This window comes from Macaca thibetana, chromosome 2 (genome assembly GCF_024542745.1).
Source record: "Macaca thibetana thibetana isolate TM-01 chromosome 2, ASM2454274v1, whole genome shotgun sequence".
Classification (NCBI taxonomy): Eukaryota; Metazoa; Chordata; class Mammalia; order Primates; family Cercopithecidae; genus Macaca; species Macaca thibetana.
Genome location: NC_065579.1, coordinates 100,601,575 through 100,626,155, shown reverse-complemented (window position 1 = coordinate 100,626,155; position 24,581 = coordinate 100,601,575). Strand labels below are relative to the sequence as shown.

The 24,581-nt window shown below is 43.6% G+C and overlaps 3 protein-coding genes and 1 long non-coding RNA gene across 5 annotated transcripts in view; 1 reads left to right on the top strand and 3 right to left on the bottom strand.

Annotated features, from left to right (window-relative positions):
* TMIE (transmembrane inner ear) overlaps positions 1–24,581 on the bottom strand; it is a 538,092-nt gene that overhangs the window by 324,432 nt on the left and 189,079 nt on the right. The gene's annotated exons all lie outside the window — the stretch shown is intronic.
* On the bottom strand, positions 932–6,701 carry CCR5 (C-C motif chemokine receptor 5). The gene is made up of 2 exons (XM_050780561.1): positions 6,477–6,701; positions 932–4,221 (listed from the first exon to the last, which is right to left on the bottom strand). Exons 1-2 carry the CDS (start codon positions 6,544–6,546, stop codon positions 3,152–3,154), a joined length of 1,140 nt encoding a protein of 379 aa, XP_050636518.1. The 5' UTR covers positions 6,547–6,701; the 3' UTR covers positions 932–3,151.
* LOC126948605 (uncharacterized) lies at positions 6,098–13,043 on the top strand. Its single transcript, XR_007723496.1, has 3 exons — positions 6,098–6,223; positions 6,760–6,915; positions 12,366–13,043. It is a non-coding gene; the product is annotated as an uncharacterized LOC126948605 (long non-coding RNA).
* On the bottom strand, positions 16,036–22,895 carry CCR2 (C-C motif chemokine receptor 2). Of its 2 annotated transcripts, XM_050780574.1 has the most exons (3): positions 22,819–22,895; positions 18,517–19,505; positions 16,036–17,282 (listed from the first exon to the last, which is right to left on the bottom strand). In XM_050780574.1, the coding sequence occupies exons 2-3, from the start codon at positions 19,455–19,457 to the stop codon at positions 17,099–17,101; spliced, it is 1,125 nt and encodes a 374-aa protein (XP_050636531.1). In that variant the 5' UTR covers positions 19,458–19,505; positions 22,819–22,895; the 3' UTR covers positions 16,036–17,098. The 2 variants fall into 2 exon arrangements, with proteins under 2 accessions (XP_050636531.1, XP_050636529.1); XM_050780572.1 differs by having other exon boundaries at positions 16,036–19,503; positions 22,816–22,894.

Genomic DNA, 24,581 nt, shown 5'->3' with positions numbered 1-24,581 from the left:
ATTGACATGGCTGCATTTATGTCAGCCATAAAAGCTGACACCTTCCAATCTCCCTGCCACACTGCCTTCATCCTATGGGATGGATCTCCCTTCTCCATGGTCCCTTCCTTCTACCCTAACCCCAGCCTCCTCCTGCCCTTCCTTGGTTCATTCTACCTTTTAGCCTAAGAGATGAAAGGCAATCCTTCAAGTCTTGGTAGGGAGAAGCTGCCCTTCTAGTCAGATCCAGCTATTCTGTCTTCTGCTCATGTCATGCACCTCCAAATAGGACCATGGGCAGCTCTTGCATCTGCTGCCCATGACCTGCGCTGGGAGATGAGTGTGCAGTGACTGAAAACCAGCATGTTCAAGATGTGAACGTGACCCAGACGGGTCCCCTCCACCTGGAGCACCTGTCCTCTCTCAGGGTAAGAGACTCCTGCACATAAATCCAAATGTACATGATTGTCATCATTGCAATTAGAGCCAAGTTTTGGGGAGGGGTTTTAAATGAAAGAAAAGCATATCCTCATTCTCACGTGTGATGTGCCTACAACACAGGGCTGCGGGTAAGTGACCAGGCCATGACGTTGCATGTCTTCTTCATTTTCAAACATAGACAACTGATTTACAGCACCGATTCTATTTTTTAAAACATGGCAATTCTTTTGAGTAGTGGAATTAAAATTTGAATTTTAAAAGTTTTCAAGTCAATTGCTCAACAACCCTACTCTTAGAGGTATCATCTGTAAATACAAACTATTCTGGTAATTTGTCTCAGGAAAAGAGTGAATTTTAAAAATTATTTAAAAGAAAATACAAAAATACAATTATCTCTCTCTTTGCATACACCACACACACACTAAGGAAGAAAACAGCTACTTATAAAATACTTTGGCAGTTTTATGTGCTATTATCTAAATGTACACTGAAAGAGCGAGAATATAATGAATTATGTTAGAAGGTTTTTTTATTAGATGCATATTTTCTTTCAAGCAACTTGTAACTTTCATATACACAAGAATATGCAAATACTAAGATGTCAGAATGTCTTTGACTTGGCCCAGAGGGTAGGGTCCTATACTACTCTTATACTTTCCACAACTTAAGAGCAAAAGGAAAGACATTTCCCTTCATTGCTTCCTGCTGACAGCCACAATGCTCACTGTTCATATTCAGAAGCTGAGAAAGTCAGTAGCGCCTCTTATTATTCTGACACCTTCATTCCCTGAGTGGTTCTCACCACTTTCTATTCCCTCACCTTATCTATATACTATGATGGTTTTAACCATCCCCGAAATTCAAAACAATCTCAAGTATGTGCACAATCATAAGAGAAGCAACAGAAAACAACCTCTGTCTCTCCCTTTGAAATGAATATACCAAAACACTAAGGGGTGTATTCATTTCAAAGGGAGAGAGAGAGGTTTCTTCTGTTGCTTCTGGTTTGTCTGGAGAAGGCATCTGGAATGAGTACCTAAGGGCCCCGCACCCAACCCCTTCAGCCTGAAATACGGAGGCTGGTAAATTGTACTTTTTGTGAGTTTTAAGGCTCAAGGCAGCTTGTTTCCAAATGAATATGTCCCTTCCCCCCTTTGCCTGTTGACGGTTAAATGTAGAAAATGATACCTACACTGGTGTGCACTGGGCAGGCAGCATCTTGGTTTTTCAGGCTTCCCTCACCTCTATGGGACCTCTTTGCTCAATGCTTTGCTCAATGCTATCCCTGAATGAGTAACTAAGAGTTTGATGCTTGTTGAATGTGTAGTATGTGCTAAATGCTGCCTGTGGTTGCCTCATAGAATCCTCCCAACAACCCATGAAACGACTACTAGGTAATCAATCCTCACCTAGATCTCATGTGTGAGCTGAAGTATGTTCCTAGTCCTCACACCTCATGTATTCATAAATCTAGTCTCCTCCTGGAGACCCGTCAGTATTTGAGTTGGGATGGGAAGGAAGTCTCTGAAGTCAGAAGCATTCAGTGAAAGACAGCCTGGAGTCTGGGTGAGACTGTGTTCAAACTCTGCAAACCAGACCCGTCCTTTTACACCAATCCCTCTTCTTCTTGACCTAAACCTCCTCCTCCTCCTCCTTCTGTGCTTGATGTCTTTTCAAGGGCTTCTCCAATCTGCTTGAAGACTAGGGCTTCTCCCTGAATCTTCTCTGCCCCTCAGCTTCAACCCAAATCCACCCCAGTTCTGCTGACTCCATATCCTCATATGCTGCACAAATACCTCCCTCCTTCCCATCCTCAAGCCTTGAGCTTAGCGGAGGCCATCCTCACCCTGACCTGAAGGCAGTTGCTGGTCTCCTTGCCCTAAATGCTCATCCTTCCTCACCCTCCTTTGGCCACAGAATAAATCTTCTGCAACACCAACCAGGATCTCCCTGCTCAGCTCATGACTTAGAGCAATGCCATCAAGGTTCTTCACGACCTAGCCTTGTCCTTCTTCCCCAGGTCTTCCCAACCAGCTCTGTCTCCTTCTACATCCAAGCTTGCCCATGCAGTGCTTGCAGTGAGGCTTCTGTCTCTGCCAGCAATAGATGATCCAACTCAAATTCCTTCTTATTTAAGAGGCTTCCCCAGCTCTCCCAGGCCACAAGACTCTCGCCTGGTTCTAAAAGTCAGTGAAACTTATTAAGCATACCTTGGAGGGGAAATCACACATGAAAGGTGTCATTTCTTAACTAATCATATCCATGTCTTTTCTCCCCACAGCAAGACAAAGACCTGTTTTAAACACATTTACAACCCATATGTTGCCTTGTACAAAGTAAAAAGTTGTACATTTCTGAAATAATTTTGGTATTTCTGTCCAGGTCACTAAACTCAAGAATCAGCAATTCTCTGAGGCTTTCTTTTTAATATATATAAGGAACTTTTGGAGAGAAGGGAGAGTTTGTCAATAACTTGATGCATGTGAAGGAGAGATAAAAAGGTTGCTATTTTTCATCAACATATTTTGATTTGGCTTTCTATAATTGATGGGCTTAAAAGATCAAATCTGCTTTAAACAGATGCCAAATAAATGGATGAATCTTAGACCTTCTGTAACAGTAACTTCCTTTTAAAAAAGACCTCTCCCACCCCACCCCCAGCCCAGGCTGTGTATCAACACCAAGTCATGTGCACAACTCTGACTGGGTCACCGGCACACTTGAGTCCGGGTCACAAGCCCACAGATATTTCCTGCTCCGCAGTGGATCGGGTGTAAACTGAACTTGCTCGCTCGGGAGCCTCTTGCTGGAAAATGGAACAGCATTTGCAGAAGCGTTTGGCAATGTGCTTTTGGAAGAAGACTAAGAGGTAGTTTCTGAACTTCTCCCCGACAAAGGCATAGATGATGGGGTTGATGCAGCAGTGTGTCATCCCAAGAGTCTCTGTCACCTGCATGGCTTGGTCCAACCTGTTAGAGCTACTGCAATTATTCAGGCCAAAGAATTCCTGGAAGGTGTTCAGGAGAAGGACAATGTTGTAGGGAGCCCAGAAGAGAAAATAAACAATCATGATGGTGAAGATAAGCCTCACAGCCCTGTGCCTCTTCTTCTCGTTTCGACACCGAAGCAGAGTTTTCAGGATTCCCGAGTAGCAGATGACCATGACAAGCAGTGGCAGGACCAGCCCCAAGATGACCATCTTTAATGTCTGAAAATTCTTCCAGAATTGATACTGACTGTATGGAAAATGAGAGCTGCAGGTGTAATGAAGACCTTCTCTCTGAGATCTGGTAAAGATGATTCCTGGGAGAGAGGCAAACACAGCCACCACCCAAGTGATCACACTTGTCACCACCCCAAAGGTGACTGTCCTGGCTTTTAAAGCAAACACAGCATGGACGATAGCCAGGTACCTATCGATTGTCAGGAGGATGATGAAGAAGATTCCAGAGAAGAAGCCTATAAAATAGAGCCCTGTCAAGAGTTGACACATTGTATTTCCAAAGTCCCACTGGGCAGCAGCATAGTGAGCCCAGAAGGGGACAGTAAGAAGGAAAAGCAGGTCAGAGATGGCCAGGTTGAGCAGGTAGATGTCAGTCATGCTTTTCAGCCTTTTGCAGTTTATCAGGATGAGGATGACCAGTATGTTGCCCACAAAACCAAAGATGAACACCAGTGAGTAGAGCGGAGGCAGGAGGCGGGCTGCGATTTGTTTCACATTGATTTTTTGGCAGGGTTCCGATGTATAATAATCGATGTCATAGGTTGGACTTGACACTTGATAGTCCATCTTGTTCCACCCTGTGAATAAGTAGAAAGTGATCTTTTATAAAGCCCTAGAAAGTATTTAGTGGCCCACCATGAATGCAAACAGTTTTATACATCAATAGGTTTTTAATTCCATACATAGATGTCTACATTGAATGAACTCCCTTTTTGGCCAAACAATGAAGTTTTGTAGTGAAGGGAAGGTTTGCTGCTAGCTTCCTGCTCACTAGATGGAGAGCTTGGCTCTGTTGGGGGAATTCATGAAAGCACCATCTCACCAAATAAAATCTTGTGCTCTATAGCACCACAGAGTGAATGAAGCTTTGATAACAATTTTAAGAAACTGGGTCAAGCATGGTGCAGCTCAGCCTTTTTGTTGTTGCTGTTGTCGTTGTTTTGAGACAGGGTCTCACTCTGTCGCTCAGGCTGGAGTGCAGTGGCTCGATCATGGTTCACTGAAGCCTGGACCTCCCGGGCTCAAGCAATCCTCTCACCTCACCTTTCCAAGTGGCTGGGGACTACAGGTGCCACCACACCTGTAACAGCTAATTTTGTTTATTTTTATTGTTATTTATTTATTTATTTATTTATTTATTTGAGATGGAGTCTTGCTCTTTTGCCCAGGCTGGAGTGCAGTGGCGTGATCTCAACTCACTGCAAGCTCCTCCTCCTGGGTTCACGCCATTCTTCTGCCTCAGCCTCCTGAGTAGCTGGGACTACAGGCACCCATCACCACACCTGGCTAATTTTGTTTTTGTATTTTTAGTAGAGATGGGGTTTCACCGTGTTAGCCAGGATGGTCTCCATCTCCTGACCCTGTGATCTGCCTGCCTTGGCCTCCCAAAGTGCTGGGATTACAGGCGTAAGCCACCACGCCTGGCCTAATTTTGTTTATTTTTATAGAGACAAGATCACACTATGTTGCCCAGGCTGGTCTTGAACTCCTGGGCTCAAGCAATCCTCCTGCCTCAGCCTCCTAGAATGCTGGGATTGCAAACATGAGCCACCATGCCCGGCTGCAACTCAGTCTTAAGATGTTTATTGATGCTGCCATTCTCTGGAGTTAGTCCACAAAGAGCGTGCACTATGAGCAAGTCAGTAATAATTAAGAGACCTCGAGGGCACATACTGGATGCCAATCACTGTCTAAGAGTCATACCCATTCATTCATTTAATCCTCAGGGCAACCTCATAAGGCAGGAAATATTTTTCACATTTTGCAGACAAGGACCTTGAAGCATACAGAGGGCGAGTAACTTGCTCAAAGCCACCCAGCTGGGAAGCAACTGATTTTGAATGCAGGAAGCCTGCACTCTTAACTACCATGCTACCCTCCCTCTCACTCCTGGAAAAGAGAATTAAAAGGCAAGACCATCAGATGTTCGGTGCTGCGATACAGTCAGAGTGAAATGGCCAGACGCCCAAGTCCCCCGAGAAGCTCATAGACGCCAACAGAGAATTGTAAAATCCTCACACTTTCTGTGAAGTTTGTGTTTATAGTTTCTGAGTTGCCACAATTAAGAGTTTTCATACACACCCAAGAAATAATAAAATAAAAAAAATGTTTCGTCTGCCACCACAGATGAATGTCATGCATTCTGGGTAGTTTAGTCTTATAACCAGCTGGCTTGCCTAGTCTATTTAAGTTCAGCTGCTCTAGCTGAGAATTTTCTCTTATTAAACCCTGCGAGTCTCAAATTCCCTGCATCTTAGATTAGGCAGCTGGGAGAAGCCTCTAGAAAAGCTCACTTTTAATTTAGAGCCATAAAGAATTACATATTAACTGTGCCATGCAACTGATATATTAGAGGAAAATTTTATCTGACGTTTGTAATTTGATATTAATTTGGACCATTTTTAGGCTTCCCTCTTGTCTGGAGGAAAAAGGAAAAAGAGAACCAGACTTAGACACAACTTCTTGTGGGCACATATTCAGAAGGCATTTCACTGGAGAGGGTTTAGTTCTCCTTAGCAGAAGATAAGATTTCAAGATTTCAGCTAAGACTCATCTCTCTGCAAATCTTTCTTTTGAGAGGTAAGGACTGTTAGTTACTAAAATACTATTGCTCCCTTTAAAGTCTTTCACTCACAATCATGTTTTGTATCTTTGATGTTATAATAATCTGAAACTCATTCTAAACTCTGACCCTTTCCTCATCTTAAAGATTATATTTTAAGATAATTGTATGAGCACTTTGTGTTTGCCAAATGTCTTCTCTGGGTTTCCTGTTAAGGCTTTTACTCATCTCAGAAGCTAACTAATAGGCCAAGCAGCTGAGGTTACTTACCAGGGAGAGTTTCTTGTAGGGGAACGGATGTCTCAGCTCTTCTGGCAGATGAGTTGTGCAAATCAATCATATAGACAGTATAAAAGTAGGAAATGCTGTTTCTTTTGAAGGAGGGCGGAGTTAAATAATTGAGTATTGAAGGCGAAAAGAATCAGAGAACAGTTCTTCTTTTCAAGTTGAGCTTAAAATAGGCTAGAGAGTAGATCTCGGGTCTGAAAGTTTATTCACGGGCTTTCCTCACTGGATTATTTTGTTTTTGTTCTCTGCTCATCCAACTACACAGAATCTGTTAGAAAATATAAAGAATAAAGGATATTAGAGCTAGAAGAACATTTACATTCACCTAGTCAAAAGCCTACGTTTGAGTAAAAGAAATTACTACCAAGAAGCAAATGATTTGTACAAGATCACAGGGCTTTTCAACAGTAAAGCTAAAAAGGTAAGAAAATTCTGATTATCTTAAGAGTTGCCATCAATTGAAGCCAACTTAAACCAACTTTAAATGTAGAGGGGGATCCTGGACTTCATGTTAACCCTGTGCCCCCTTTTTCTCCACTCTCCCCGTATCCCCTATCCCACTCCCCATACACATGAACTCACCACCCAATATTACTCCGTAAATGAAAACAACCTGTTGTCTAAAGAGTTTTAACTATAGGCGGGTGGGTGAGCTAACCAGGTTTCCCATCTTTATCTGGACTCAGGATCTTAGTGGGGATTTTCACTGTTCACTGTTTTGTGGCCCTTCAGACCAGTAAGCATTTATGAGGACTCACACTATGCCAGGTACATAGGTGGCAGGATTCTTCACCCCAGATACAATCTATCCGGAGCTATGAGAAATTTTCCACATGACAGAAGTATATGGTCAAGTTCAGGTTCTTTATGACAATATTATGTACAGTCATATCAAGCTCTCTTGGTGGTTGGTGACGTCTGAAAATCTCAAGTATTGTCAGCAGATCTTGGAAGACAGCAGAGAGCTACTCCTGAGCCACAAGATGCCCTTCTGGGCTTCCGTGACCAAATAAAAAGCTTTGGCTTGTGATCTCTAAGAAGGCAAAGGAGACCCCAAACAGCAAAATTATATGCCCCCAAACCTACAGAGGCAGCCTAACCCAGGGGTTAAGCCAGAGGCCTCTGTAGTCAGACTGCCAAGCTTGAAACCTGTCTTACCCTCAGCTTTCTCATCTGGGTGTTGGGCTGAATGACAGTAGTCATTTCATGGGTTGTTGGGAGGATTCTATGAGGCATCCACAGCCAGCATCTAGCACATACTATACACTCAGTAAACATCAAACTCTTAGTTACTCTTTCAGTAATCCTTTGTCAGAGAGAGTTTATTTGATTAAACCCTAGTAAAATTGTTTCACTGGAGTCTCTGTCTATAGCAGATTAGTTTCAGCAAACTAGAAGCTGAAAAGGTGAAGCTCATTGCTGGTGCTTGGAGAATAGAAAGAAATGACTGCTTGGGAAAAGCCAGAAAAGTACAGAAATAGCCCCGCGATCAAGACACCCCACCCCCGCCCCACATAGGGACATATGTCTCTGTTACAACAGAGCTCAGTAACTGGTAATCATAACAAGGACAGTGAATCATCAAGAAAATGTTCAAGTTCATCCCATATGTGCAATTCAAAAGGCATTGATTAAGAACTGTAGTCATGCTGCTGGGTTTAACCTCCAGCGTCATTACTACTACTTGGCTTTGACCAAATTATTGAAGCTCTCTGCCTTAGTTTTCTTAACTGTAGAGTGGAGGTTTTTAAAAAACCCAAATACAAACTTACTCAATACGCCTGCGGTGGAGATGGAATGACACAAGTGTAGAGGCTTTCAGGCACCCGCCCTCAGGGGGCTGTTTAAGCAGGGAAATATAGTGTGCTTTTGAAAGAGTTCAAAAATAGGTAACAAATAAATTAATACAAAATTTTATAGAAAATAGATAACATAAATACGACTTTGGTTTTTAGAAAGATAGCCTTGTATTTACTGGTAATCCGCTTGTGCAGAACTGCTGGAGGCTGCCGGACCAACACTGTATTTCTGTTTGTGACAATTGCTGGTTCTTACTTTCACCATGCAGAGCTGAGGCTTTGCCATGTTCTGCGTGTTTGTCATTAGGGTGGTGGAGGATGTGAAGACATGCTCACCCCCAGAGGGCAATGTGGGCTAGCAGAGCAGGCTCGGAGTCACACAGACTGTGCTGCTGACTTACTGTGTGACCTTGGCAAGATACTTCCACTGCCCAAGCTTCCATTTCCTCATCTGTTAAATGACGTGCTAGACCTGGGGCAGCTTCCACCCTAAATACTACATGACTCCATGGACAAGTTGGTTTGAAAAATATATACTAGATGGGAAACAAGGTGAGGATTCATAGCCCGAAACAAGGAAGCACAGCTTTGCAGTATGTGTTACTCCACTTTTGGGTTTCTGGTCCAGAGATGTGTTCTAGTAATCACTCAGGACAGGGAAGTTCAGCCCAAGGATTCACAAGAAAGTGGGGACCCATGGGAAATTCTTCAGCATTTAAATAAAATGTTCTGGATACAATAATGGCAACAAGCCAGCAGCTTATCACGCTGTGATTTAGTTGCTTGGTGTCTGCTACTCTTTCTACTTTGTCCTTCTCAGTTTGCATGGCTCTTGTTCTCTTTTTATTATTAAATATGTTCGGACTCCCCATGGGAAATGAACTTTTGATCAGTTTGTCACTCTAGACTCCATGCCCATATTGGAGGGTGTTTCGTGCCATCCCTCCTTTTTGGGGCCTTTTTGTCTTTAAGCAGCTGCTCCATGTCTAGTCGCTGTACCTATGTTCCAAGCGTTGCTTTGCTTTCTTCTTGCCCACACCATTTCTGGACCATATTTTCAGACCATCATCAACAGGATGGGGAGAATGTTAATTATTCACTGCGGGTGCAAGGGCCAACTACACAAGCACAGTGAGCAGGAACCCTGCCATACAGCAGCTGTTGTGAAAATCCCTGGGGCCTGAGTTGACTCCTGGTCAATATCAGTCAACAGTGAGATGGGCTGTAAAAAGAGCAAATGAATCTTTTATTTTTAAAAACAAATGTCTAGGCCGGGTGCGGTGGCTCATGCCTGTAATTCCAGCACTTTGGGAAGCCAAGGCGGGTGGATAACTTGAGGTCAGGAGTTTGAGACCAACATGGCCAACATGGTGAAACCCCATCTCTACTAAAAATACACAAAATTAGCTGGGCGTGGTGGTGCGCCCCTATAGCCCCTATAGTCAGGAGGCTGAAGTGGGAGAATCTCTTGAACCCAGGAGACAGAGGTTGCAGTGAACCAAGATCGGGCCATTGCACTCCAGCCTGGGCGACAGCAAGGCTCTGTCTCAAAACAAAACCAAACAAACAAACAAACAAAATGTCTAATTATAAAACCAACACAAGCTCATTGTATTAAATTGGGAAAAGCAGAAAAAAGGAAAAAATTAGGTACATTCTCACAATATCAAAACAATGTCTTTTAAGACATGATGTTTCAATTCTGACTTTTCCCATGAACTTTTTGATTAATTGTTCTCATGCATGTAGCATTCTGTAGGTGGCTCTTTTTTTTGGCTAAAGATTATAGTGTAGACATTTTCCTATATTATTAAACAATTCTTTATAAGTATAGTTCTTTATTATTTTTACTGAGGAAGGACACACTGATCTTAGTGCAGCTTGGCGAGTTTTGATATGCATACATGCATGTAACTACCACTCCCGATGAAGATGATAAAAGATATCCCTATCACTTCAGAGGGTGCCTTTTGCTCCACCCAGAGGTAAGGGCCACTCTGTCTTTATAGAGATTAAATGAGCCTGTCTTTAACTTCTATAAATTCTTTAACTTCTTCTATAAGAAGACAGATACTGTCTTCTTTCCCATCTGGCTTCGTTCATTCAACAAAATACCCTTAATTATATTTAACAGAGTTCTGTCATTAGACAGTCGGGCTCTTCCCATTGTTCAGTCATGTGAGCAGTGACACACTGATTGTCACCATCAGTGCTCTGACATCCCTGTCAAGAAGGACACTCTTCCTGTTCCCAGAGCCACCTTTACCAAGAGCGCCAGAGAGTCCCCATGATCCTCACAGAAATAGGAAGAATCCAGTGCCACACTTTGTTATCCACGTGCCTCAGCAATGACGCTTGGGTCCTGTGACACCCACCAGGGGACAGCCTCTTTACCTTCTGCCTCAGACACCTATCATCGTGGGTGGGTTGGGAACTCACCATGCTGTTGTCTCCATCCCTGCCTCTGTCCTCTAGACCTTTCCTAGGGTAACTCACTTCCCAGGCCATGGACCACATCCCCCACGGGGATTTATGCAGTTCATCAAACCAGGTGGACACGTGCAGGCTGTCTACCTCATGGATTCATCAGATAGGCTCAAACCTGGTGGGAGCCCCTTAGCTCAGCTGAGAAGTCTTCTGTATGCATTTAGGGGATTTCTTTCAGATCAGTGTCTAGGCATGAGGCTAGTGCAATGTAGGTGCAGTAACAGATGTCTAAGCTAACAGTTCAACAATACAATAGACTCACTGTGATCTTAAGTGAGTCAGATCACACCTGGAGCTCTATACTCAGCTCTGCACATAACACGAGATTATGTAGGACTTTTCTGGTTGTCCCAGAACTAGCAACTATGGCCTAAGGCTGAAGGCAAAGAAGTGTTATGTACTCACAGATCCAAAGAAAACCACTGACACTTGGGCTCAGACACCTCTCCCAGGGCTTACTAGAAGAAGACAGCACCAGCCCTGTATCCACACCCATCACATCAACTCCTCTCACCCCAGTCTGTATACAGAGGCAATTAGGATAACGAGTGGACTGTAGAAGTGGGTAGGATTGGTGGGGAAGAGAGTGAGGACCCCTCTCCTCAAAACCAAGGAAAGGGGCTCTGAAGAAACCATATGAAGAATGGGGACTTGCAAAAGGAGAGGCCAGCATGGGTGGGGCCCCCACTGGGCAGCAGACAAGATGAGCAGGGGGAGTGGGGATTGGAGAGAGGTGATAGGGGTAGAGATAGGGTGTGGAAGTGAGGCTGCAAGGATCAAGAGTGCCCCTGGGTCAAGTGGCTGCCACAGGAGGGAACTGGGCAGGAACTGTCACATTGGGTCCTACTTTCTGGGTGAGACGAGCCTGGCGCCCAGAAAATGGTGGGTTGGAAGAAGTCAAATCAAAGAGAGATTTTGCATGTCTAGATCCATATGGAGCCCCCACCATCTCTAGGCCCTTGGATGTGACCACACAGTGTGCCTGCCACTCTGGGGCATCTTGGCCAAAACAGAGTGGACTGTGGCAGTGACCAGTTAGATAAAGAGGTTCAGGCACACCTTGGTGAGATTGTGAGTTCAGTTTCAGACTACCACAATAAAGCAAATATCACAAAAATAACTTTTTTGGTTTCTCAGTGCGTATAAAAGTTGTGTTTACCCTATACTGTAGTCTATTAAGTATACAATAGTATTATGTCAAAAAAAGCAATGTGCGTACCTTAATTAAAAATATTTTAGTGCTAAAAATGCTAACCTTCATCTGAGCCTTCAGCAAGTCATAGCGTTTTTGCTGAAGAGGATGGAGCTCTTGTTTTGATGTTGATGACTACTTACTGATCAGAGTGGTGGTTGCTAAAGCTGGGGGTGGCTGTGGCAATTTCTTAAAATAAGATGACAATGCAGTTTGCCACATTGGTCGACTCTTCCCTTCACAAAAGATTTCTCCATACCATGTGATGCTATTTGATAGCATTTTACCCAGTTCTTTCAAAATTGGAGTCAATGCTCTCAAACCCTGCCACTGCTTTATTAACTAAATTTATGTAATATTCTAAATCAATTGTCATTTTAACCACGTTCACAGCATCTTCACCAGGAGGAGATTCCATCTCAAGGGACCATTTTCACTGCTCATCTGTGAGAAGCAACTCTTCATCTGTTCAAGTTTGATCATGAGAGTGCGGCAATTCAGTCACAACTTCACGCTCCACTTCTAGTTCTAGTTCTGTTGCTGTTTCCACCACATCTACAGCGACTTCCTCCACTGAAGATGTGAACCCCTGAAAGTCACCTATGGGGGCTGGAATCAATGCCTTTCACACTCCTGTTAATGTTGGTATTTTGACCTCCTCCCATGAATTACAAATGTTCCTAATGGCATCTAGAATAATGACTACTTTCCAGAAGCTTTTCAATTTGCTTTGCTCAGATCCATCAATGGAATCACTATCAATGGCAGCTATATAAACTCTAAAAGGCTATGTGTGTGTGTGTGTGTATATATATATATATAGAGAGAGAGAGAGCTATTTCTTAATAGCCTTATGAAATATATTTATTAATAAGACTTGAAATCTTGGTCCATGGACTGCAGAATGGATGTTTGTGTTAGCAGGCATGAAAGCAACATGAATATTCTCGTACATCTCCAACACAGCTCTTGAGTGACATGGTGCAGAGCAGTAATATTTTGAAAGGAATATTTTTTTCTGAGCAATAGTTCTCAATAGGGGGCTTAAAATATTCAGTAAACTATGCTGTAAACAGATGTGTGATCATCCAGTCTTTATTGTTCCATTTATGGATCACAGGTAGAGTAGATTTAGCATAATTCTTAATTAACCTAGGATTTTCAAAATAGTAAATGAACATTTACTTCAACTTAAAGTCATCAGCTGCATTCACCTCTAAAAAAAAAGTCAGCCTGTCCCTTGAAGCTTTGCAGCTTGCATTGACATCTCCTCTCTAGCTCTGAAAGTCCTGGATGGCATCCTCTTCCAACATAAGGCTGTTTTGTTTACATTGAAAATCTGTTGTTTGGTATAGAAACTTTGATCAATTGTCTTATCTAGATTTTCTGGATAACTTGCCACAGCTTCTCCCTTTGCACTTGCTGCTTCATCTTGCATTTTTATGTTATGGAGATGTTGTCTTTCATTAAACCTCACAAACCAACCGCTGCTAGCTTCAAACTTTTCTTCTACAGCTTCCTCACTTCTCTCAGCCTTCATAGCATTGAAGAGAGTTAGAGTCTTGCTCTGGATTAGGCTTTGGCTTAAGGAAATGTTGTGGCTGGTTGGATCTTTTCTCCAGACCACTTAGACTTTCTCCATATCAGCAATATGGCTGCTTTGTTTTCTCTTCATTTGCATGTTCCCTGGAGTAGAGCTCAAATATCCTTCAAGAACTTTTCTTGTGAAGTCGCAATTTGGCTAACTGGTGCAAGAGGCGAGCTTTTGGCCTTGACTTTCAACATGTCCTCCTTACTAAGTGTAATCATTTCTAGCTTTGATTTAAAGTGAGAGACTTGGGACTTTTCCTTTCACTTGAACACTTAGAGGCCATTGTAGGGTTATTAATTGGCTTAATTTCAATATTATTGTGTCGGGCTGGGCACAGTGACTCATGCCTGTTATATATTATTGTGTCTCAGGAACAGGCAGTCATTGGAGCAGTCAGAAGACATACAACATTTATTGATTAAGTTTGCCATCTTATATGGGTACACTTCGTGGTGCCCCAAAACAACTACAATAGTGACGTCAAAGATCACTGATCATAGATCACCATGACAGATATAGAAATAATGACAAAGTTTGAAATATTGGGAGAATTACCAAAATGTGACACAGAGATGCAAAACAACACCTGCTGTTGGAAAAACAGCACCAATAGACTTGCTTGAGGCAGGGTTGCCACAAACCTTCAACTTGTAAACAACAACAACAACAACAACAAACAATATCTGTAAAGCACAATAAGACAAAGTGTGTCTATATTTGCCCTTTTTCCTAACCCTCCTTTCCCACTTCTCAATGCTAGTCCATGCCTAGAAGAGGGAGGTACAAGGGTTCCCCACAAGGTAGACCACTAGGCACATGCTGTGGAGGATGGAGCAGGAGGGGACACAGGGACAGAACGCATCCCCTCCTCTAGGAAGGGCCCTCCAGAATCCAGTTGACCCTAAGGCCCCACTGAAACAATGATTGGAGAGAAATGAATAATTTCATATTGTGAGCTGATTACATTAGGATGTGTTATAAGGGATAGTATGAAGTAAGATGTTAGTCCATGCCCTTACCCTTGCTTGCTGAGCTGCTGGGCCCGCAGAGCCTCTCACGTGGTGGGAGGGAGAAGTTTTTCCCAGCATAACCCTCAGCTTGCCTCTCACTGTGGCCCCAGGCTGGGGCTGCCAAGGCCAGACCTTGCATTACAGGACTCTGTTTACACACACACACACACACACACACACACACACACACACACAGAGTGCCGAAGTGGCAATGTCTGAAGAAATTTCCAGCCTCATTGCTCCCATGCGTGGAACAAATCTCTTCCCCTCAATTCATGCACTGTCTTCCAGAGGTCAGCTCACCAGCCCACATTCCTCTTCTGTCACAGTGTGGCTCCTCTGGGTGGCCCTTGGTGGTTTTTCCTGCAGGCTAATCTCACCTGAGGCCTTTTCAATTTGTCAGGGAAGTTTTCATAATGAGCAAAACCAAAAGAGGAAGGAAGGATGGGCTCTTGAAGGCTTACTTTCTGGAGGCTTTGGGGCCTCTTTGCAAAATGCTCCAACCTCCCCAGCTGCTGGGGATATCACAGATCAAGGGGGGTGGCATGGGGTGGGCTATGTCAAGACCCTTCCTTACCAAAAACGTCTTCAGACACTCATCCTTCAGAATCATGACCCTCCACCTTCCACCTGCTTAACTCGAACAGCCCACTCAAAAGTCCCCAGAATAAAGGAGACTTGAGGATTCCACTTTAGGAAGATGAGATGGCTGGCAATTTTTAAATGGCAGTTTCTTTGGCAGCAATGAAGTCCTGCTGTGGTTGTTATTCTTATGATGCAAGACTGTCATTGCATTAGTCACTCTGTCCTCCAGGCTCTCAGACTTTTCATAGACGCCTCTGTTCCTGCTCTGCACAGCGCACTGTGACTGTGCACAGGACCTCCTCTACCCCTCCCACTCCTCAGCTGGCCCTGGACCTGGAGGTCTAAAGGACACTGGCATTAACATCTGTCTTTCTGTTTCCAACCCTCCGGGGTGCTTGTCATATTGAATTCCATGATGGAAAATAAATGGATAGTTTTCCAGATTCTATATATGAAATCACTACATACCACATGTCTTAATCAGATTTTGTGCTTCTTAACAAACAACCCCTAAAACTCAGTGGCTTAATCACAGCAAACACAGACTTCTTGCTCATGTTATATGTGGCTGCAGCTCCCTGTGTCTTCTCATTCACCAGGGCGCACAGGCTGAGGGGTGTGATCTGGAATGGGCCTTCCCATGGCTGAGCAAGAGGCTCTGCTTGGATGAGGCAGATGTCACTTCTGCTCACATGCCAGCAGCAGAGCCAGTGCTGGAGGGCGTGGGGTGGGTGGCCTGTGGGGCGCACTGCAAGTCACACCCACACCACAAGGGCAGGTGTGTAATCACACAGGGGAAGAAGTGGAAAGCTGTGAACAAAACACAATCATCCACACCACAGTGTAAAAAAACAGCCAGTTGTTTTTAAATCTTTTATCAACATAGTTAGAGCATTGATTTATTTTCCAAATCATAGCTTTTAAAAACAGTATTTACATTTCATCACCATCAAATTAAAATTTTATGCATTCATTAGGATAATACAAATATATGAAGGTGAAAGTTCTGCTCGGTTCCCACTTCTTTCTGAAACCTTCTTTAGCCATGTGGCCTGAAAGCAGAGCCACAGTCCAGCTTGGGCATCGAGTTCCAAGTTGCCTGGTTCTAGAAGCCCAGTGTTTCTTGCTGGCATCAGATCAAAAACACACTGGGCAACATAAGAACATTCTTAACTTGGCTCGACTAAGAGGAAAGTCTTTGCTTACTTCAGGGAGCTTCTCCAACTTCTGTTCTTTACAAATAGGGTTTAAAAGCTTTGATTAGAAGCCAACTTGATTTAGGAGTTCCCGCTGGCTAAACAGGGAACAATGTGAGCATCAACAAGGACATCTGTGAAGCACTGAAACACTTGAATGTGATTAAACGCATGACTTCATAATGATACAAAACAAAACACAAAAGGCTTTTGGCAACAAGCCTGAGAGAATGGAGACCCAGCTGAGATGACAGCAATGGAGCGTGTACTGTGATTCGAATGACATCATTACTTAGATGCTGCATCCACATAGGTTAATGTGCCCACAGATTACACACTTCCAACTCCTGCCAATCGACAACTATTGGGTTGACCCAGCCGTCTCCCAAACATACCACCTGCTCCAAATTCTTAAGCTCAAAGCTAGAATTATCTCTGTGACTAATACAGCATTTTCACGCTTGACATGACAGTAACTCAAACTAACACTTTACCACATTTACAAGTTGCAGTTTTCAGCTTTAATTTTATTTTTACTGTTTAAAAAAGTCTGAACTCTATGCCTGTATCCAAAAATGAGAAACTGGAAGGTAGTTTGGAAAATACTGTTTTCCAACCCAGCTGGAGTCTCTCTCCTCTCAGCCTTCCTGCCTGGTAACATAGACACCAAGTTTCACATTGTGAATCACACATCCGTGAGGCCAGATGTGTGATTTCCAAAGCAGAGGTCTGTTACTTCTGTCTCTAGGCTCCTTCTCTGCCCTGAAGACTGGCTTCAGGGGCTCTGCCATTTGACTTTCCTTTTCCACGACCATCAAGGAGTCCTTGTGTAGTTTCTTTCACATTCTTTCCTGGTCTCGCTCCTGGACCTCCACACACTGGTTTTTGGAGTGGGGCAATCCTACAGCCAAGAGCTATGTGATAAAGGCTGTGGGGAAACAGACAGGGGCAAGGGGAGCAGCAAGGCGGGGAACAGCAACCACAAAACAAACCAGCTCAGATCCAGACAGGAAGCTTTACTGGGTTCTGATGCAGCCTTCCTGGCTCTCCACTTAGTTATTTCTGGAAATAGTTCTGCAGTGGTTCCACACGATCCCTGTGCTTTGCTCCTGGTGAAGGAACTCATCACTCTCCATCCCCTTTTCATAATCACTACCTCCTGGAGAAATCAATCAAGAGTGTGTGTGTGTGTGTGTGTGTGTGTGTGTATATTCACACACACATATACATCTATTAGCATATCATAGATGATGCATCTTATATAAACAAAAATTTTCTGAATTTTTACACAGGGAGATGTGGCCAAAGAAGCATCTGAACAATGGAGCATGATATTTCATAGATTTCAAATGTAGGGTGCATGGTTGCCATAGATAAACTGTAATAAAGCAAAAATGTGTCGTGCACTTATGCAAAAGAGAATCATCGGACTCCATCAAAACTCCCAGGTTATCGCAGTTCCCAAACTCTCCATGACCTGGTGAAACCTTCGAGGTTAAATGTAGGTGGCAGATGGGGCTAAGGACCAGTATCATCTCCTGGCTGAGTGAGTGAGCCTTTTGCTCACCTTTGTCTTTGTCCAGGCTCAGTGATGCTTATGTCTCTCTCCTTCTCCTATCAGCCCTGACCCCACTATCCCTCACTCCCATTCATCTGTGCCTGTCATATTCTCCTCCTCACCTCCAGCTGGCCCTTGATTTCAAGACATTGATAGAATCAGAGATTGAGTGAAGAAATGATGAAGCCTAGAAAAAGAGGATTAGCACAAGGTAATGAGGCATTTTCCAGGAGCTGAGATGAGTTTTCTGGAGACTCAAAGTCTCTACCCATAGTTTTCTGGATTATTCCCTGAGCACATGTTGGATACTCATTGAGTGACATAGTCTGTCTTAGTACACACAGCCCTGAGGTTCCTGGGCACCTGCTTTACAGGTTTCTACTGTTCAAAAACCCTTGAAGTTTGTTGTTATATACAGATTGTTATTTCTCTTCATAAACGACAATCAAACTGCTCCTCATTTTATAAACCAACCGAGACTTCCTGCTCCGCAGTGGAAGGCGTGTTTGTTGAAGTCACTCCATCCACTGTCTCTCTGTAGAAAACTGGACATTGTTTGCAGAAGCGCTTGGTGATGTACTTTCGGAAGAACATCGAGAGATACCTTCTGAACTTCTCACCCACGAACGCGTAGATGATGGGGTTGATGCAGCAGTGTGTCATCCCAAGAGTCTCCGTCACCTGTGTGGCTTGGTCCAGTTGCCTGGTGCTTTCACAGTTACTCAGGCCGAAGAATTCCTGGAAGGTGTTCAGGAGAATGACAATATTATAGGGAGTCCAGAAGAGAAAGTAAACAATCATGATGGTGAAGATGAGCCTCACAGCCCTGTGCCTCTTCTTCTCGTTTCGACACCGAAGCAGGGTTTTCAGGATTCCTGAGTAGCAGATGACCATGATGAGCAGCGGCAGGACCAGCCCCAAAATGTTCCTCATTATTGTGTGGAAATTATTCCATCCTCGTGGAAAATAAGGGCCGCAGATATAAACAGAATCTTCTTCCTGGCATTTAGTAAAGATGATTCCTGGGACAGAAGCAAACACAGCCACCAACCAGGTGATCACACTTGTCACCACCCCAAAGGTGACCGTCCTGGCTTTTAAAGCAAACACAGCATGGACGATTGCCAGGTATCTATCGATTGTCAGGAGGATGATGAAGAAGATTCCGCCAAAATAACCAATGTGATACAGCCCTGTGAATAATTTGCACATTGCATTCCCAAAGACCCACTCATTTGCAGCAGAGTGAGCCCACAGTGGGAGAGTAATAAGAAAAAGCAGATCAGAGATGGCCAGGTTGAGCAGGTAGATGTCAGTCAAGCTCTTCAGCTTTTTGCAGTTTATTAAGATGAGGACGACCAGCATGTTGCCCACAAAACCAAAGATGAACACCAGCGAGTAGAGCGGAGGCAGCAGTTGGGCCCCGATTTGCTTCACGTCAAATTTATGACAGGGAGCACCATAATCATAATCAAAAAAGGTGGTGACTTCTTCACCGCTCCCATTGGTATTTCTGATAAATCGAGAACGAGATGTGGACAGCATGCTGTGGATGTACTGGGGAAATGTGTCCTTGTTCACTCCACTTTCTCTGTTATGTAAACAAAGAACAAAATGATGACCACACAACACAAACACCACAATCCATGATCTTCCAAATAGTCTGGCACCATGTAAGCAACTTCCCAGTCTTTGGCCTCTCCCTCGCAGCCATCTCCCTAAAAGCATGTGTGCTAGTTCCTTATTTGCCTTTCATTCCTAGTAGCAGACACCAATGATTTACCCAACAGCCATTTCCCAACACCCTTTGTCTTCCCCAGCAAGCCTGATTCTCATTTTCAGGCTAAAAGTGCTGGGCGTTTGTTTTCTCTGGCTCCTTTGCAGGTGGTGCATAGGTCTGTGACTCATTTCTGGAACACAATATGAAAAGGGAGTCTGCTGGGGGCTTCTGGGAAAGCTCTTCTTCCCTGATAAGGCAGACACAAGAGAACCCTCCACCTGCCCCTCCTGCTCTGGCAGCATGTCTAGTGAAGGTGTGGTGCCATGAATGGAAGACCTAGAGAACCATGAGAAGCCAGGCAGAATCCTAAAATCACTAAGTCCCAAACCCACCCTTGAATTACTCATCTTCTTCCTTTTCTTTCTTTTTTTGTTTTTGTTTTTGTTTTTTGAGATGGAGTCTTGCTGCGTCACCAGGCTGTAGGGCAGTGGCCATGATCTCAGCTCACTGCAACCTCCGCCTCCTGGGTTCAAGCGATTCTCCTGCCTCAGCCTCCGAGTAGCTGGGACTATAAGCACACGCCACCACGCCCGGCTAATTTTTGTATTTTTAGTAGAGATGGCGTTTCGCCATGTTGGCCAGGATGGGCTCAATCTCTTGACCTCCTGATCCACCTGCCTTGGCCTCCCAAAGAGCTGGGAGAAAAACAAGCCCCTGTTTTAAAGCCATTATGAACTGCATTTTCTGTTCTCTGAAGTCGAAAAAGTTCTGAGATTCAACTTTCTGCTTCCGTCATCTTGCCAAAATTTCTCTTGTTAAGATTGCAGTGACAACCCAGTTTTCAAATGCCCTGGTTTTATTCCAGTTCCATCCTGATGGAGCATTTGATCCTTCTGCTAACTTCCTCCATTTACAATTGTTTTTGGTTTCCAGATGGGAGGGGCTGTGCGACCACTTTTTATTCATGTTCTTTGTTGGCATCTCCTCCCTGTGCCCACACCTTAAGATTCCCCAGGCACCACACTTAGGTCTCACCTGTTTAATTTTTTGCGTCTTTATCCTTGCCACAAGGTTCTTCCTGAATCATGTTGTCTAACCTCATGGTTCCTACTCCCCTCTGTGCTGCTGTTTTCTAAAGCTCTGTCTTCAAGCTCCACCTTTCTCCTAAGCCTCAGAGTTGAATTTCCCATTGCCTGCTGCATCTCTCTCCATGCAGGTATTCACTGCACCAACACTTATTAAACACCTACTATGAACCATACTCAGTTTTAGGCACTAAAGATAAAGCATGAGCAAAGTGGGTATCATTCGGGGACTGCAAATTCAACCCACCCCAAACGGGGCACCCCTGAAAACTCCTCCAGCTTGTGGATTCCTCCACTGCATAAGAAGCAAAATTGGGCATTGCTCTGGGTCCCTTCCCCTTCTGAAAATTAGGAGCCAGCTTTTGGAGCCAAACAAACCTGGATTCGAATCCTTATAGGCAGTGTAATTTGGGGTCAATTACTCCTTCAAGTGTTAATTTCTTTATGTATAAAATATTAACTATGCTGAGTTGCTGTGAAGATCAATGGAATAAGGACTTAGGACAGCATCCGGTACAGAGAAATGCCCTGTATTATCATGTCATTTGAGTTCCACCTCATAGATACCTCTCAGATTCATCCCCTTTGCACTGCTTTCAACTGTCACTTTCTTGCTTCATATACTCTTCACTCCTGCCTTTGTTGTAGTCTTTCCTTTGCTCATGGCTCATCTCAAGCCATGTTCCCTCTCAACCTGTCTTCTCTTAAGTTGAAGTTGAATAGACACCCTTAGCTTAAAACTCCAGTAGCCCCGTGACTTATATGTGGTGGGCTTCAATATAATGTCCACACTGCCCAGCACAACGTCTTTTCTGAGTTTGCCTCTTCTCAACCTCACCTCCAGCCCTTTCTCCAATCCCAAATCCTGGGCTTCAGTCACAGCCATCTTCTTTTCATTTCCCCTAAACTCACCACTTCCTTCATGCTTCAGTGGTTTTTCAGGTCCTTGCCCCTCTACCTAAAATGGTTGGTGAGCCCCTGTTCACCCTTCAATACCTCCTGCTCACATTCCCCTTCTCTGTGAAGCCTAATCTGTATCCTCTGTCAAATTACTCTTATCACATAACACTGCATGCATCTAGATAAGCACTTATCATGTTATCTGCTACACACAGCATGTTCCTTAAGATCAAGGACTGGATTATGCTTCTATTTCCAGCTCTTATAATAGTACCTGGCTAAAGGAGGCACCAATAAATGTTCACTGAATGAGTACATAAAACTCTTTATAATAAGACCTATAAGCCCTAACATCATCAGGACTTGATTCTCAATATTTTTTTTTTCTGGTAGTGACTCTGAATTTCTTTTCCATCCACCTGTATACCTTATCCTTCCATTTCTCTTGCAGTTGACACTTTTCACAAGTCTTGTATTTCATATCACTGAGTCAGATTCTTGAAATCTGGAGAAGCTAAATAAGACCTCTGATCAACGTTGGAAAAAAATACATCTGCCTAAAGAATTACAACTGTGGTCGTTAATTAAATGCTCCTGAAGCTCAGGTGCTATGTTAAATGCTATGCACACATTACTTAATTTCATTTTTACAACTGGCTAGCATGTAGCTTCTACTACAATGAACCACAAGCAAGATGCCTGAAATGTGCTGTCTTAGGTGTCATTTCAAGTGTCAGGACACGTCACCCGGAACTGATAGAAATCTATCTTTCAGAAAAATAAATTCCTTACTTCTGCCTCTTGGATCTCCTGAGTTGAGGCAAGGGACACATTTTGGTTCAGAGCTTGGATGCTCTTATATTTAGACTAACAGTTCCAGCTCTTTAACATCCTTGGGTGCTCAGAGGGGCAGAGTGAGGCCCTGGGTGTGTGGAGAGGTGACTGAGCAGAGTAGCTGTCCTGGCCTTGCTTGCTGCCCACTCTCCCCCATCACCAGCTGCACCCTGCTCCTCCTCAGGGTTTCTCTGACATCTCCTGGTGCACATGCCACCCCCACCCCTGCCTCTCACCTTGATCATTCCCCACAAGTTCACAGGCTTTGCAGTCCCCCAGGGTGTACCCAGTTCCAGCATTTCCAGCTATGAGATGCATTGAGCCTATGAATCAGAAAGTAATGGAAAAAATGCCCACAACTCACCAGCTTATGGCTTGTCTCAGGCAGTCCTGGTATGTCAGGCTTCTCAGCAACTGAACCAAACAGATCTAGAGGTAGAAACTTGGTATGCGGAAGTAGGAAATAAAGTTTCCTGCAGAAAGAGAAGGCGGAGATATAGGGCAAGTAATGGTAAAGATTTGAAAAAAAAAATCAGAAAAATATAGTTCTTCTTTTCCAGCCAGGAACATTGTACATTGGGTTGAGGTCTCCAGAATAGGATTAATTTTGAAATCTTGCTTATGCAACCTTGAGTGTGAGTCAGGCAAACCCTGTACATCTGCTCCTGTTTCTAACGACTCTGAGAGTCTTTATCTTGCGGGTCTTTATATCTGGAACACTTCCACTCTCTGCTCTCCTACTAGTGATAATTTGCATGATATGAGCACAACAGAACTTTTCATTTTCCAGAGATTAAAGGATGTTAGTGATAGTGGAGGAAATATAATGAGGTTTTACTGTGATCATGTGTGCTGGTTATTGTGGATTTAGAATCTGGTTAGAAATTTCATTTAGATAACACTTTAAAATTTTTTAAAAATTTAATTCACATAATTATATATATTTATGGGACACAATGCGATGTTTTGCTACATGTATACATTGTGTAATAATCAAATCAGGGTAATTACATATCCATCCTCTGAAACATTTATCATTTCTTTTGAAATAATAATCTTGAAAATCCTCTCTTCTAGCTATTTAGATACATAGAATTCATCATTATTAACTACCATCATCCTACCATGGAGAAGAGCACCAGAACTTGTTTCTCCTATCTCATGGTCACTTTGTACCCGTTGATCAACCGCTGCCCATCCTCACCTCCCCTCTTTCCTTCCGTCTCTGGTAACCACTGCTCTATTGTCTGTTTCTAAGATAGCAACTTTTTTTGTTGTTGTTTTTCGAGATGGGGTTTCATTCTGTCACCCAGACTGGAGTGCAGTGGCACCGTCTCAGCTCACTGCAACCTCCACCTTCCGAGCTCAAGCCATCCTCCCACCTCAGCCTCCTGAGTAGCTGGGATTACAGGCGTGTGCCATCATGCCCGACTAAGCAACTTATTTTAAAAAAAACAAATTCCACATAAGAGTGAGATCATGTGGTATTTGTCTATCTGTGTGTGGCTTGTTTCACTCAACATAATATCCTCCAGGTTCATCCACATTGTCACAAATGACAGGATTTGAAAAGGAAATGCTAAATTATCTCTTGTGTCAGGAATGTCCTCAGCAAGAAGAACCTCAGTTATTTTAAGTCTCCCTCCTTGGAAAGATGTTTTGTTAAAAGAAAATGTAAATTCTGCAATGGGGACATCATACTAGGAACATTCCTAAGATTGTACAGAGAACATGGTGTCATCTAAGTTGGCCCCTGACACTTTCTGGAATCCAGCAGACACTGGAGGTAGGAGCTCATGCTGTGGACTTGGCAAGTTTCTAAGTTTCCATTTCCCAACTATGAAATATGAATAACAAGACTGGGGGTCTGTGAGGGTAAATGGATCTAAAGCAGCTAGTGCAGGGTCTGGCAGGCACTCCACAGGTAACAAACAGAACAGAACAGTCTGAGCCCTGCAGAGTGCCAGAGGTTGAAGGATGCATCCACCGCTAGAGCCAACAATCAAATGCTCAGTGCAGTCCAGGGGTTCTTTTCAGATGTCAAGAAGTTGGCTTTTTTGTTGTCATTGTTGTGTTGTGTTGTGTTTTTGCTTTCTTTTGCAACAGGGTCTTGCTCTGTTGCCTAGGTGG